Below are 13189 nucleotides of genomic sequence, written 5' to 3' on the forward strand. Positions count from 1 at the left end.
AGAAGAGGTCAGACAGGCAGCTGGGAGCCTGAGCAGGTAGGAACCTATAGGCGATTTTAAGTCTTTATCTTTTATTCTGAAAGAGAGCTTCAGCAACGGATTTTTGGTATGGTTCAGCCAGGACATCAAACAGGCCACCTGCGTATGGCAGGAATGTGGGTCTTTTCTTTACGTGTTTCACTTTTTAAAAAGGATCCCAAGAGGGGAGCCTGGGTGGCTCAGTCGTTAAGCGTCTGTCTTCGGCTCGGGTCATGGTCCCAGGGTCCTGGGATCGAGCCCCGCATCGGGCCCCGCATCAGGCCCCGCACTTCTCCCTCTCCCGCTCCCCCTGCTTGTGTTCCCTCTCTCGCTATGTCTCTCTCTGTCAAATAAATAAATAAATAAATAAAATCTTAAAAAAAAAAAAGGATCCCAAGAAAACCTGGGGGACAATAGCCTCGTTGTGAAAGGTTTGGTAACACAACTCTTATGATCACAGGGCTTCTGACGCAGCACAGGTAACAGAGAGGAAAATACCACACGAAGTCAGAAGGCCAGGTTTCTACTACCAGTTCTTTTTTATTAGCAGAGTGACGTCAGGCCAAGCCCTCAACCTGAACCCCGAGTTCCTTCTCCGTCACCCACTCTACCACTCTCTTCAGGTTATTGTCAGAATAAAATTAAATGTTACTTAAGAAAATGTTCACAACCTGAGATGACTTGTACAAATGAGAGAATTATTATCCAACTAGACCTAATGTGATTTTAAAAAGAAAAATCACCGAAAAAGAGAACTCTGATTTGCTACTAAATCACAATTCCTCAGATAAGCTACATATCAAAGAAATTCTCAGTAAAGGCAAAATTGGATTTAGCTATGATACCAGATGGCTTTCATTCTCACCACTGACTCAACTCTGAAATAATTATGTTTCAGTATGGTAATTATAAGCCGAGCTATACAAACATACTGTAAACACAAACTTTAAACGGATGAAAACTTCAGTATGTAAAAAGGTAAGGACTGTTGAAAAAAAGCTTGAAGACGGAATGGGAAAAGGGGCGTCTGGGTGGCTCAGTTGCTTAGGCATCTGCCTTCGGCTCAGGTCATGATCCCAGGGTCCTGGGGTTAAGTGGGATTAAGTCCCGCATCGCATTGGGCTCCCTGCTCATCGGGAAGCCTGCTTCTCCCTCTGCCTGCTGCTCCCCACCCCACCCTGCCCCTGTTCTCTCACTCAAATAAATAAATAAAATCTTAAAAAAAAAAGAAAAAGAGGGAATGGGAATGAAAAAAGTTAGACAGTCCTCTTCTAGGTCCTGATGAAAGTAAATGTTCGCTGTGAAAGTGATTCAAATTTTTTTTTTTTTAAAGATTTTTTATTTATTTATCTGAGAGAGAGAATGGGAGACAGAGAGCATGAGAGGGGGAGGATCAGAGGGAGAAGCAGACTCCCCGCTGAGCAGGGAGTCCGATGCGAGACTCGATCCCGGGACTCCAGGATCATGACCTGAGCCGAAGGCAGTTGCTTAACCAACTGAGCCACCCAGGTGCCCCTTGATTCAAATATTTTAGGGTCAGGCAATATTTTAGACTTACTGTGTATTTGCATTTTGGGCTTCCAACATGGGTATAAGTGATTGGAAAGAGAAGCTGGGTTAGGTTTGAAAAACCACCACCACCTACCAGGATACACATTTTAGCAAACTCTTCTGAAAGTCAAAAATTTTATAGAGTCATGTGCAAAAAGTTAGAAAGAACTACCGATTATCAGAAATAAACACCAATGGGGGCGCCTGGGTGGCTCAGTTGGTTAAGCGACTGCCTTCGGCTCAGGTCATGATCCTGGAGTCCCGGGATCGAGTCCCGCATCGGGCTCCCTGCTCAGCAGGGAGTCTGCTTCTCCCTCTGACCCTCCCCCCTCTCATGCTGTCTCTCATTCTCTCTCTCAAATAAATAAATAAAAATCTTTAAAAAAAAAAAAAAAAAAAAAAAAAAGAAATAAACACCAATGGTAATTTAAATAGAGGCAACAGAAGGTATTTTAGCTCAAGAGACCTCAAAGAAGCTGGAAGCCTACCCTCTAGCTACCGTAACACTGTTTCCAGTCATAATCAGGAATCATTTATTAAGACACGATTGCAAATTATCTGGGCACTGTTTTTTTTGTTTAAATTATTTATTTATTTATTTATTTGAGAGAGTGAGAGAGAGAGTTCGGGAGCACGAGTGGGGGGGAGGGGCAGAGGGAGAAACAGACTCCCCGCTGAGCAGGGACAAGGTCATTCCCATGACCCTGGGATCGTGATCAGAGCAGATGTCAGATGCTCAACTGACTGAGCCACCCAGGTGACCCAAGGGGACTGTTAAACAAATAAACAAAAAGTAGAGTAGGTATGATCCCACCCTAGAACTTTCCATTTGAATGAGTTTAAGGTTTAATAACGAAGAGAATGAAAAGTTGTAGTTTAAAAACTTAAGTCTAGGGGCGCCTGGGTGGCTCAGATGGTTAAGCATCTGCCTTCGGCTCAGGTCATGATCCCAGGGTCCTGGGATCGAGCCCCACATCAGGCTCCCTGCTTGGCGGGGAGCCTGCTTCTCCCTCACCCTCCTACTCTTCCCCCAGCTTGTGCTCTCTTGCTCTCTCTGTCAAATAAATAAATAAAATCTTAAAAAAAAAAGACTTTCTTTTAAAAAAAATAAATAAAAACCTAAGTCTATTGTTAATAGAAAATAGATTTTAAAAAATTAGGGAGCTGGAAAACATACAACAGCTAACTGAAAATGAAAATTTAGCATTAACTTTCATTCTTGCATCTGCACTTTTTACGTATCTGTGTTTTTTAATTGATGGCTTAATTTGCCAGAATGAGAAAGAACATTACATTTTTATGACTGAGTCTTGTGGAAATGTAAAATAAATGGACCCCGATGCCACACTATTGAGGACTTTTTTTTTTTTTTTAAGATTTTATTTATTTGACAGAGAGAGACACAGCGAGAGAGGGAACGCAAGCAGGGGTAGTGGGAGAGGGAGAAGCAGGGAGCCGGATGTGGGGTTCGATCCCAGGACTCTGGGACCATGACCTGAGCCGAAGGCAGACACTCAACGACTGAGCCACCCAGGCGCCCCACTATTGAGGACTTTTTGATCACTCTTTGTAATTATCACGAGTAAGTTTTATGCTGTTTCAAAAGCAATTTTTTTTTCCAGTTGTCATTTCCTGCTTCTTTGGCTCTGATGATTCATAAAGTAGGCTATAAATCTCATTTAGCTCTTGTTTTTATTTAGCTGAAATGTTGAGGGGCAAGGGAGAGGAAGGCTACTTATAAATCTTGTATCTCTCTGGAAACACAACTTGTATTTTCTTTAATCTTATTTACTTGACTCCAAATATGAAAAACAACTTTGAAGCACAAAGAGAAATTTACTTGAATTTACTCTCCTTTAGTGAAGGTAAGGGGCAATAGGCGCAGCTTTCTAATTTACTTTTTGAACCCACCACTAACCATCACCATATTAAAAACCATTAAACTACCGAAGAACCAAATTAGCTTATTAAATACCTTCAACAAATGTTTAGTGAGTGGCTACTATGTCCCAGGTGCACTGCTCTAATTACTAAGGATACGGAAGTAAACAAAACAAATAAAAACCCCTGCCTTCATGGAGTTTAAATCCTGTAAGGGTAAAAAAAAGAATAAACAAATTATATAGAATGTTAGATAATATAAGACCTATGAGGGAAAAAAAACAGGAAAGGGAAATAAAGAGTGTGTTGGGGGTAATGGTGTTATCATTTTAAATAGGGTTGTCTGGAAATGCCTCTTTGAAAAGACGGTATTTTAATCAAGATCTGTAAGCCATGCAATTATCAGGGGTAGAACATTCCAGGCAGAGGGAACAGCAAGCATAAAAGCTCAGAGGCAGGAGAATATGTTGTATGTCTGAAGAAGAATTAAGAGGCCAGAATGACCAAGGGTGCCTGGGTGGCTCAGTCAGGTAAGCATCCAACTCTTTTTTTTTTTTTTAAGATTTTATTTATTTGTTTGAGAGAGAGAGAGCATGAGAAGGGGGGTGGGGGGAGAAGCAGAGGGAGAGAGAGAAGCAGATTCCCCACTGAGCAAGGAACCCGATGTGGGACTTGATCCCAGGACCCTGGCATCATGACCTGAGCTGAAGGCAGCCACTTAACCGACTGAGCCACCCAGGCGCCCAGCATCCCAACCCTTGATCTCAGCTCTTTTTTTTTCTTTTTTAAATATTTTATTTATTTGACAGAGAGAGACACAGCAAGAGAGGGAACACAAGCAGGGGGAGTGAGAGAAGCAGGCTTCCCGCGGAGCAGGGAGCCCGATGTGGGGCTCGATCCCAGGACCCTGGGACCATGACCTGATCCAAAGGCAGATGCTTAATGACTGAGCCACCCAGGCGCCCCTCAGCTCAGGTCTTGATCTCAGGGTTGTGAGTTAAAGTCCGGTACTGGGCTCCATGCTGGGTGTGGAGCCTACTTAAAAACAAACAAAAAACAAAAAAACCCAAGAGGCCAGATTGACCAGGGTAAAAGGAATAAGATGGAAGAGGACAGGCAATAATTCTTCTAAGGTTCCTTTCTGGCTTTTCACCAAGACATTCTGAGGTATAGTTTTTAATTATTTTGTAGATTTAGCAAATGCCATAGATATCACCTAGTGACTGCTTGAGGTTCATAACCTTGGTTGTGCCACAGACTCCCTTTGGCAGCTGGTGAAGCCCATAAACACCCTTCTCAGAGTAATGCTTTGAAGTGCATAAAATAAAAAATATAAAATTATACAAGAAACTAACTATATTGGGGCGCCTGGGTGGCTCAGTCGTTAAGCGTCTGCCTTCGGTTCAGGTCATGATCCCAGGGTCCTGGGATCGAGCCCCGCATCGGGCTCCCTGCTCAGCGGGAAGCCTGCTTCTCCCTCCCCCACTCCCCCTACTTGTGTTCCCTCTCTCGCTGTGTCTCTCTCTGTCAAATAAATGAATAAAATCTTAAAAAAAAAAAAAAAGAAACTAATTATATTGAAATAAAGTTCTAGCCATAGGCCTTCAAGGGTCAAGGAGGGTCAGCAAATTAAGAGCTCCTGAATGAGAACTTCCTGGGATGATAGAACTGTTATACATCTTGACTGGTTTACACAGATATATATATATATATATATACATATATATATATATATATATATACACTTGTCAAAACTCATTGACTTGCACACTTAAGATCTATGCATTTCACTGTACGTAAATTATGCCTCAAGGATTTAAAAAAAAAAAAAATCCTTGAGGGGCCCCTGAGTGGCTTAGTCAGTTTAGCGGCTACCTTCAGCTCAGGTCATGATCCCAAGGTCCTGGGATCAAGCCCCGCATCGGGCTCCGCGCTCAGTGGAGAGCCTGTTTCTCCCTCTCCCTCTGTCTCCCGGCTTGTGCTCTCACTCTCTCTCTCTGTCAAATAAATAAATAAAATCTTAAAAAACAACAACAACAACAACAAAAAGCTTGACTATTCTAGCCCCCTCTTTATAGATGAAGAAAAACAAAGGCTCACTCAAAAAGTCAGAGACTTGCCAAAGGTTTTGGTGATTTGCAGTATTCCTTTTTTAAAAGATTTTATTTTTAAGTGATCTCTACACCCAATACGGAGCTCAAACTCACAACCCTGAGATCAAGAGTCACGTGCTCTGCCAACTGAGCCAGGCAGGTGCCCCAGTATTCTTATTTATTTTTTTAAAGATTTTATTTATTTGAGAGAGAGAGAGAGAACACCAGTGGAGGGAGGGGCAGAGGGAGAGGGAAAAGCAGACTCCCCAGTGAGCAAGAAGCCCAGCTTGGGCCTTGATCCCAGGACCCCAGGATCATGACCTGAGTGGGAGGCAGATGCTAAACCAACTGAGCCACCCAGGCGCCCCCGCCCCCAATACTCTTATTTAAATATACAGGGCTAGTTCAACCAAAGACCTAACCACACACACGCACAAATTATTTGTGATTTTATTTTGCCACTATTAACTCTGCCCATTCCAAGTGATTGAGCTGTTTTTAGAGCTTGGATGAAAAGGTCAATTACTCCAAACCAGATCTCTGCGGCAAAGTAGAATCAATCAAGACAGTCTGTGAGCTAGGAAAGATAGGGGGGCTGAATATGTTAAGGGAGTAAAAAAGAAAGGGGAGAGGCAGAGTGGAGAAAAAGGAGTAATTTCCTATATTCCCAAAGCTCTTGAGTTAAGAAAAGCAGCAACTTTATTATTATTTTTAAAGATTTTATTTATTTATTTGACAGAGAGAGACACAGCAAGAGAGGTAACACAAGCAGGGGGAGTGGGAGGGAGAAGCAGGCTTCCCGTGGCGCAAGAAGGCCGATGCAGGGCTCGATCCCAGGACCCTGGGATCATGACCTGAGCCGAAGGCAGATGCTTAACGACTGAGCCACCCAGGCGCCCCAAGCAGCAACTTTAATAGTCTAATCTTAATAGTTATTATAACTTTTTCTTCTTAATATATGCAAGGTCAATTCTACTTATTTGTATAGGATATAATCAAGTAAAGAAGAATCTCAAATTAATAAACTCTTCTGTCAACTTACCAGATTGGACACTCTAAGATTTTCTGCATAGCATTAAGGACATTTTGTACTTCTTCAACACGATCCGCAGGTAAATCCATTTCTTCCTGTTCCAATGAATTTTAAGGCATGAGCTTAAATATATATGTGTATATTTGTATGCATACACACATGTTACTTTGAAAGGTTTATAAGAACAGCCTAGTTTCATTAAATGTCATTTTTAAATAAGAAATTTAAGATTGGAGTGCTCTAAAATTATACCAATCATAGAATTAATGACAAAAGCTTTATTTTTTTTTATTTGAAAAGCTGGGTTTTTTGTAATTAAGACCATTTAAATTCCGTATTTTTTTTTCACATAAAGCCTCCAACCACTTTTGGTCTTTTCCTCTCTCCAGGAAAAAGAAAGCCACAGTGGGGTGACTGGGTGAGTGATGGTAGCCTCATATTTCTCCAATCATCCTGGCTCTTTTCTTTTTCTTGCTGAAAACTAACCTCAACAAAAACAAAACCAACGCTCCCCACCCCTGCTCTTCCCCAGTGTTTCCCACTGGTCTGCATTCATCTCAGGATCCTCTTTAGGCACGTCCATGACAATAGCATCTGTGACTACTGACGCCCCTCTACTTTCTTCTTGTCCCATCTCAGAAACGCGTATGAAGCCAGTTCTTTTTTAAGGGCTCTCCCTCCAACAAAATCCAGCATCCTCCTATTCTCAGACACATTCCTAGCCCCTTTCCCTCCTCAGGATCTCCTTCTCACATATACCAGCCGGTCTTTTTATACTATGATGCTCCCCTCAGGACACATTCCAGTTCCTGCCATCAGGATTCCCCCTCGGACACACCCTGCCCCCCTCCCTTATCCTCAGTGCCTCCCCTGCCCCGAGACCCACAAAGTGCCCCCGTCCCCACGATTTCCCCAGACTCAACGTCTTAATCTTTTCAGGTTCCACCCTCTGCCTGTCCCTGCCAGATAACACCCATCTTGCTCTCCCACAGTCCACACCTGTTTCCTGTCCCTCGGAGCACCCCTTGGATCCTCTCCCTTCCCGTGGGCTCTCTCACCTTCACCCAGAGCAAAGCGTCCGGGCTTCCCGGGGCCAGGGGCCCACTTCCCTGAAAAACTCCCCGAATGCCCTCAATCCAGAAAGCCTTAGCGAGCTCACGTCGCGCAGTCGCACTTTCAATTTATCTGTAATTCCCGCGCTTTCCTGTTGCCAGGGAAACCGGCCGCAGCCACTGAGCGAGAACTTCTCAGAATACGAGATCGAAACACGTTACGGAAGAGCGGAGCAGAAAGAGCCGAGAGTCTCTCCGGGCTCCCGATTGGCCATCCATTCTTTCCCCGCGTTACGTAATTAGAAAGAGACGGAAGAGAAAGAATTCTCCCGGAGTTTTCTATTAGGCCCCTGCCCCCTCACCTCTACGCTTCCACTTACGGCTTATTACGTCACAGAGTTTGCTGGACTAGGGCCGGAATCACTACCTGAGGCCCGAATATGAGCGCAAGATAGTACCTGAAACAGTCGCAGAAAGGGGCCCTGTTCCCTCACCATTTCCGTCTCAATGGAAGTCTCCAGTTTCGGTAAATAAAAAGATTGTGTGGGAAAAACTACGATTTCCAGCATGCATTGCGGATCGAAAGGCTTTCGCCACAGTGCTCCTTGGAAACTGTAGTCTTATGGAGAGGCGATTCCGACACCGGAAGCGGGCGCGATTTTCATGGCAAGCCAGTTGATAGTTTGAGGAGCTCGGTGGGCCTACGCACGTCAATAGATATGGATTGGAGTGTTAGGTTTTCGTATCTTGAGAGCGGCGAATAGGCTAAAGAACCTACAAGTCCCAGGAAGACTACAATTCCCATCCAGCCCCGCGAGTCTCGGGCAAGGAGTCCACTAAGGTCAGTGACCTAAGGGAACGCGGAGGGCGCCGAATTTACCTGGGAAGGGGAAACGGCCTTTGGCCCACGACTGCGCACTCGTAGTTCCGCCCCTCTGCCTCAGTGTTTGTTATTGTTGTGGTGTTCTGGCAGCTCCTGCCCCGCCCCTGCCACGCATGATTGACCAATCAGTGGGATGGTAGTTTTGAGGGACAACTGGTAAGAGCCAATCACCTTGTCGAAAACTCAGAAACTGGGGCCTAGGCCCTATTTCTATCCGCCATGTTAGACTCACCCCGCAGGGATAGCAGCGGAGCTGGCAGGGAACGGTTCTTGCACTGGCCTCCGACAGGCGCCCCCCGCGGGCGGGGAGCTGGTAAGGAAGCAGCTGCGGTTACGGACGGGTGGGAGCACATCGCCACTAAGAGGGCTAGGGGAAGTTTAAGGAAGGGATCCTGCAAAAAAGAGGGGCTACTTTTTTCGTGTCTGGGGGGCAGCCAGTCTTGTCAGTGGCCGTATGAGGGAGCCGTTCGGGTCGAGCGGCCGAGGGGGCGGATACTGCCAGAGAGGTAGAGGGTCCGTGGCTTAGAACGTCGGCATCTGCTGATGGAAGGCCAAGACTCCCTGGCAGAAAGGGGGCCTAGGCAGAGAAAACGAGAGAGAGTCCTCAGAGGGTGGTGACACTGTCTTGGGGACGTGGAGTGCTAGGAAACGATAACTGGAAGACTAGGATAAAGTCTGCAAGGGAAAAAAAAATGACACTGCCCACACAGCCTCCCAACCCCATCCCTCTCCGCTTGTTGAGAACCTCATAAGAAGTCTCCTTGGTCGGGGACCTCTGGTATTGGAAAGACACCGTGTTTCCTTTTTGTCAAACACCCAGCTATAGGTCACACATTTTAACCCCCGGATAGCTTGTCAGGCCTTTGTCGGAGACAGTAATCAAAGCTCAGGTTTCCAGGTCTGCTTCATTAATGGGATTTTTGGTATTCCTGAAAAAACTGACGTAGAGGAAAAACTGATTTGTGCCAAGCAGAGGTGAGCCAGTGGCGTGAACTTATAATAATGCCGGTTTTGAAAGCTGAAGGCCTAGGCCCCAGCCATCTGACTGTACTGACTTTAAACCTACAAGGACAGATGGTGCTAACTATAGCTTTGGTATTTCCACACGTTCAAGATTAATGCTCTTGCTGAAAGATTTTCACATAAAAGCCAAACAGAAATAGGCAATTCTTTATGAAGACCTGGATTTGATCCAGCTTAGCTAGAATCCCCCCACTTCCTGTTTTCTCTCATCAGCCTACCAGCTGGATGAGCTCCAAAGTAACTATAATTGTGTAATTTGAGAAAAGGGGAGTTAGATTAGTTTCCTTCCTTCTGGATTCTCAAAAGTGTGGAAGTTCCCAGTTTCTCGAAATTGAAAAGTGAGAATGTGTTTCAAAATATCCACTTTTTGGCTGACTGAATCAGTTACTTCATTTCCCTGATATTTTTTGCCCAAGAATCTGGGGAGTTGACAGGAATTCTGTCCAAATGTTAAGGACCCCAGGAATTGCATTCCATATAAATGAATACTAGATGTCGGCAGATTGGTGCTAGAAACTGGTATTTTTTTTGGTAGTGAACTTGGCTCTAGGTAAAGAGGAAGAATGGAAAAAATTGGAGGGTAATTGTTTTGGGATTAAAAAATCCCTGATCCTCAGAGTTCAAGGTCCTTTTTAATGACAGCCTCAATTGTATTGTTTCACAGGGCAGTGCATTTTGGCTTCTAAAGACTAACTTATCGTAATCATTTTTATATTTGAGTAACGTTTTCAGAGAACTTGCACACACATTTTTATTTGACCTATTTTCAAACTAAGGAGCTGAAGCTTAGGGGTTAAATGACTTGCTCACCGTTACGTGGCTAGTAATGTGTCAGAGCTGTGTCTGGAGCCCAGCTCTCCTCAATCCTTTTGCTCCCTCCCCTGATACGCTGCAAACTCCTGAGACTTAGTCTTTTTCATCTCCTACCTCCTGTGCGTAGGGCAGAATCTGGTTCTTTGAAGAGCTTTGTTAAAGATTTGTTGATGAATATGTTTAAAAGATGACCTTTTTCATTATAACTTAGGTTTAGATTTTAACAAACTTTTTTCATAAAGTCCTAAGAACAAACCAATCTAACAACTCATCGGTAAATAAAATCCTTAATTAAAAACAACTGACCAGAGGGGCGCCTTGCCAGCTCAGTTGGTAGAATGTGCAACTCTTGATCTTGGGGTTTTAGGTTCAAGCCCCATGTTGGCTGTAGAGACCACTTAAAAATAGAATTTTTAAAGGAAAAAAAAAACAAAAACTGACCAGAGAAGACATTCAGTTACAGAATTGTTAACTTCTTAGACATGATAATGGTATTATGGTTTTCAAAAAGCCTTTTTTTTTTTTTTTTTAAGAGTTACATGCTCAATTTATGGACGAAGTAATGGCTGTCTGTCAGAATAATCCAATAGGGAACAGGTATTGCTATAATAAGATTAGTCCTGTGTTGATGATAATTATGGAAGATAACTGATGGGTCCTTAGGGGTTCATTGTATATTAATCCTTCTCTTTTGTATATGTTTAAATTTTCCCATAATAGTTTTTTTTTAATTAGATTACTATAGTTAGGTTAAAACAGTTGACTACTGTCAATCCATATAGGGGGAATTGGGTGGGGCAATTCAGAAGTATAGATGAAATGAGGGTAGCCTTGAGTTTTCTATTCTAATTATACGTCCATCACTCTCTACTTTTATGTATGAAATTCTCCATAAAAGAAAAAAGTAAAACTATTAAAAAAAAAAAATCACATGAACTTGAATGAAAGGTGTTGACTGCTACCCCTGTGTAGTTTCTTGGCTAGTATTTTGTCCTCTAAATTGTTAAAACTGATCTAACAGAGAACCTGGGTTGCTCAAATTTAGGAAAAGGCTGCTTTTCCAAGAAGAAAAATGTAGAATGTCACTTTCAAGTTATGAGAATGTAAATTCCCTGAGGTTAGAGATCGATGGGTCTTATTCTTCTGTCCTGCTACTAGCAGATATTCAGTAGTATCTATTGAATTAACTAATCGTATAAAGTTCCATAAAATCTAAAAGGATTTTACAAATGTTAGATGATTTCTGTGGGTGTGGCCAAAATTTACACTGTCTCAACAAGCATTTAACAGTGAGATTTGGGGGTACCTGGGTGGGCCTCTGACTCTTGATTTCAGCTCAGGTCATGGTCTTAGGGTCGTGGGATTGGTGGGGCTCCACGCTCAGCGGGGAGTCTGCTTCTCTTCCTCTGCCTCTTGCCTGCTTGTGTGCATTCTCTCTCTAAAATAAATAAATCTTTAAAAAAACACACACACACAAAGGGGCTCCTGGGTGGCTCAGTTGGTCGAGCATCCGACTCTTGGTTTTGGCTTGGATCGTGATCTCGGGCTACTGGGATCAAGCCCCGCATCAGGCTCTGTGCTCAGCACAGAGTCTGCTGCTTGTCTCTCTCCTTCTGCTCCTTCCCCCCTGCCCTCCGGCCCACACATTCTCTTGTTCTGTTTTTCTCTCAAGTAAATAAATAAATAAAAATCTTTAAAAAACAAAATTACATGTTAAAAAAAAAGAAGATAGCAGGAAGGGAAAAATGAGGGGGGGGAAATCGGAGGGGGAGACGAACCATGAGAGACTATGGACACTGAGAAACAAACTGAAGGTTCTAGAAGGGAGGGGGTGGGGGGATGGGTTAGCCTGATGATGGGTATTAAAGAGGGCACGTACTGAATGGAGCACTGGGTGTTATACGCAAACAATGAATCCTGGAACACTACATCAAAAACTAATGTAATGTATGGTGATTAACATAATAAAAAAAAATAGTACAAAATAAAAAACAAAACAGTGAGTTTGTTTTAAGCCACCCACCAGGTTATAAATAGGAGAAGAGGGTGCCTGGGTGGCTCAGTCGGTTAAGCGTCTGCCTTTGGCTCAGGTCATGATCTCAGGGTCCTGGGATTGAGCCCCACTCAGTGGGGATCCTGCTTCTCCCTCTCCCTCCTGCTCATGCTCTCTCTCTCTCTCTCTCTCTGGTAAATAAATAAAATCTTTTAAACAGATAGACAGCAAAAGAGCAGAGACACTGTTGTATTCACTGAGGTATCTTCCTAGCCTAGCCTGTATTAGGTCTTCACGAGCTTTTGTTGAATGCCTGTTTATGCAGTTTATAGAACTGGCTCTAATGTGTGTTCTCTCTCCCCCATCCTCTCAACTCTAGCCCCACAGCATGGAACCACAGGTTACTCTAAATGTGACTTTTAAAAATGAAACTCAAAGCTTTCTGGTTTCCGATCCAGAAAATACAACTTGGGCTGATGTCGAAGCTATGGTGAGTGTTACTTTTTTCTCCATCCTTTAAGTGTAATTTTTTCAAAGGTAGCTATTTTTAGCTGTGTTGTTTTCATAGCTGTCATATTTGCCTTTTTTAGGCCTTTTGGAAAATTACCTTTGACAGGGGTTCAGTATTCATATAGATGTGCACCACCATCACCACCACCCCCCGGGGTACAAACAAATTATTTAATTTGCAGCTAGGACTTTTAAAAATTGTTTATTTTAGAAACAGCATGAGGAATGAATCGGTGTGGGCCTCACCCTAACCAGGCCCCAGCTAAATGTTCTGCCTGAGAGCAGATATGTTCCTGTGGTTTGTGAACCACCAAGGATATAACCTATGTTTTGCAAGCT

At 43.5% G+C, this 13189-nt stretch overlaps 2 protein-coding genes across 13 annotated transcripts in view; one reads left to right on the forward strand and one right to left on the reverse strand.

The window, feature by feature from the left end:
- BRCA1 (BRCA1 DNA repair associated) overlaps window positions 1-8200 on the reverse strand; it is a 62254-nt gene extending 54054 nt beyond the window's left edge. For 8 of the 10 annotated variants that reach the window (XM_032396445.1, XM_032396444.1, XM_032396443.1 and 5 more), the window contains exons 1-2: window positions 8123-8200; window positions 6586-6671 (exon numbers count right to left, since the gene is read on the reverse strand). In XM_032396445.1, the coding sequence (XP_032252336.1) occupies window positions 6586-6671; window positions 8123-8197 (161 nt within the window). In that variant the 5' untranslated portion in view covers window positions 8198-8200. Of the gene's footprint in view, window positions 1-6585; window positions 6672-7575; window positions 7841-8122 lie in introns of those variants that run through there. The other 2 variants (XM_032396447.1, XM_032396446.1) reach the window with 2 other exon arrangements.
- A 116-nt stretch (window positions 8201-8316) lies between these two features.
- NBR1 (NBR1 autophagy cargo receptor) overlaps window positions 8317-13189 on the forward strand; it is a 30337-nt gene continuing 25464 nt past the window's right edge. For 2 of the 3 annotated variants that reach the window (XM_032396452.1, XM_032396454.1), the window contains exons 1-2: window positions 8715-8824; window positions 12720-12830. In XM_032396452.1, coding sequence (XP_032252343.1) covers window positions 12729-12830 — 102 coding nt within the window. In that variant the 5' untranslated portion in view covers window positions 8715-8824; window positions 12720-12728. Of the gene's footprint in view, window positions 8470-8714; window positions 8825-12719; window positions 12831-13189 lie in introns of those variants that run through there. The other variant, XM_032396453.1, reaches the window with a different exon arrangement.

Source organism: Phoca vitulina, unplaced genomic scaffold (assembly GCF_004348235.1).
Source record: "Phoca vitulina isolate PV1807 unplaced genomic scaffold, GSC_HSeal_1.0 scaffold92, whole genome shotgun sequence".
NCBI lineage: Eukaryota > Metazoa > Chordata > Mammalia > Carnivora > Phocidae > Phoca > Phoca vitulina.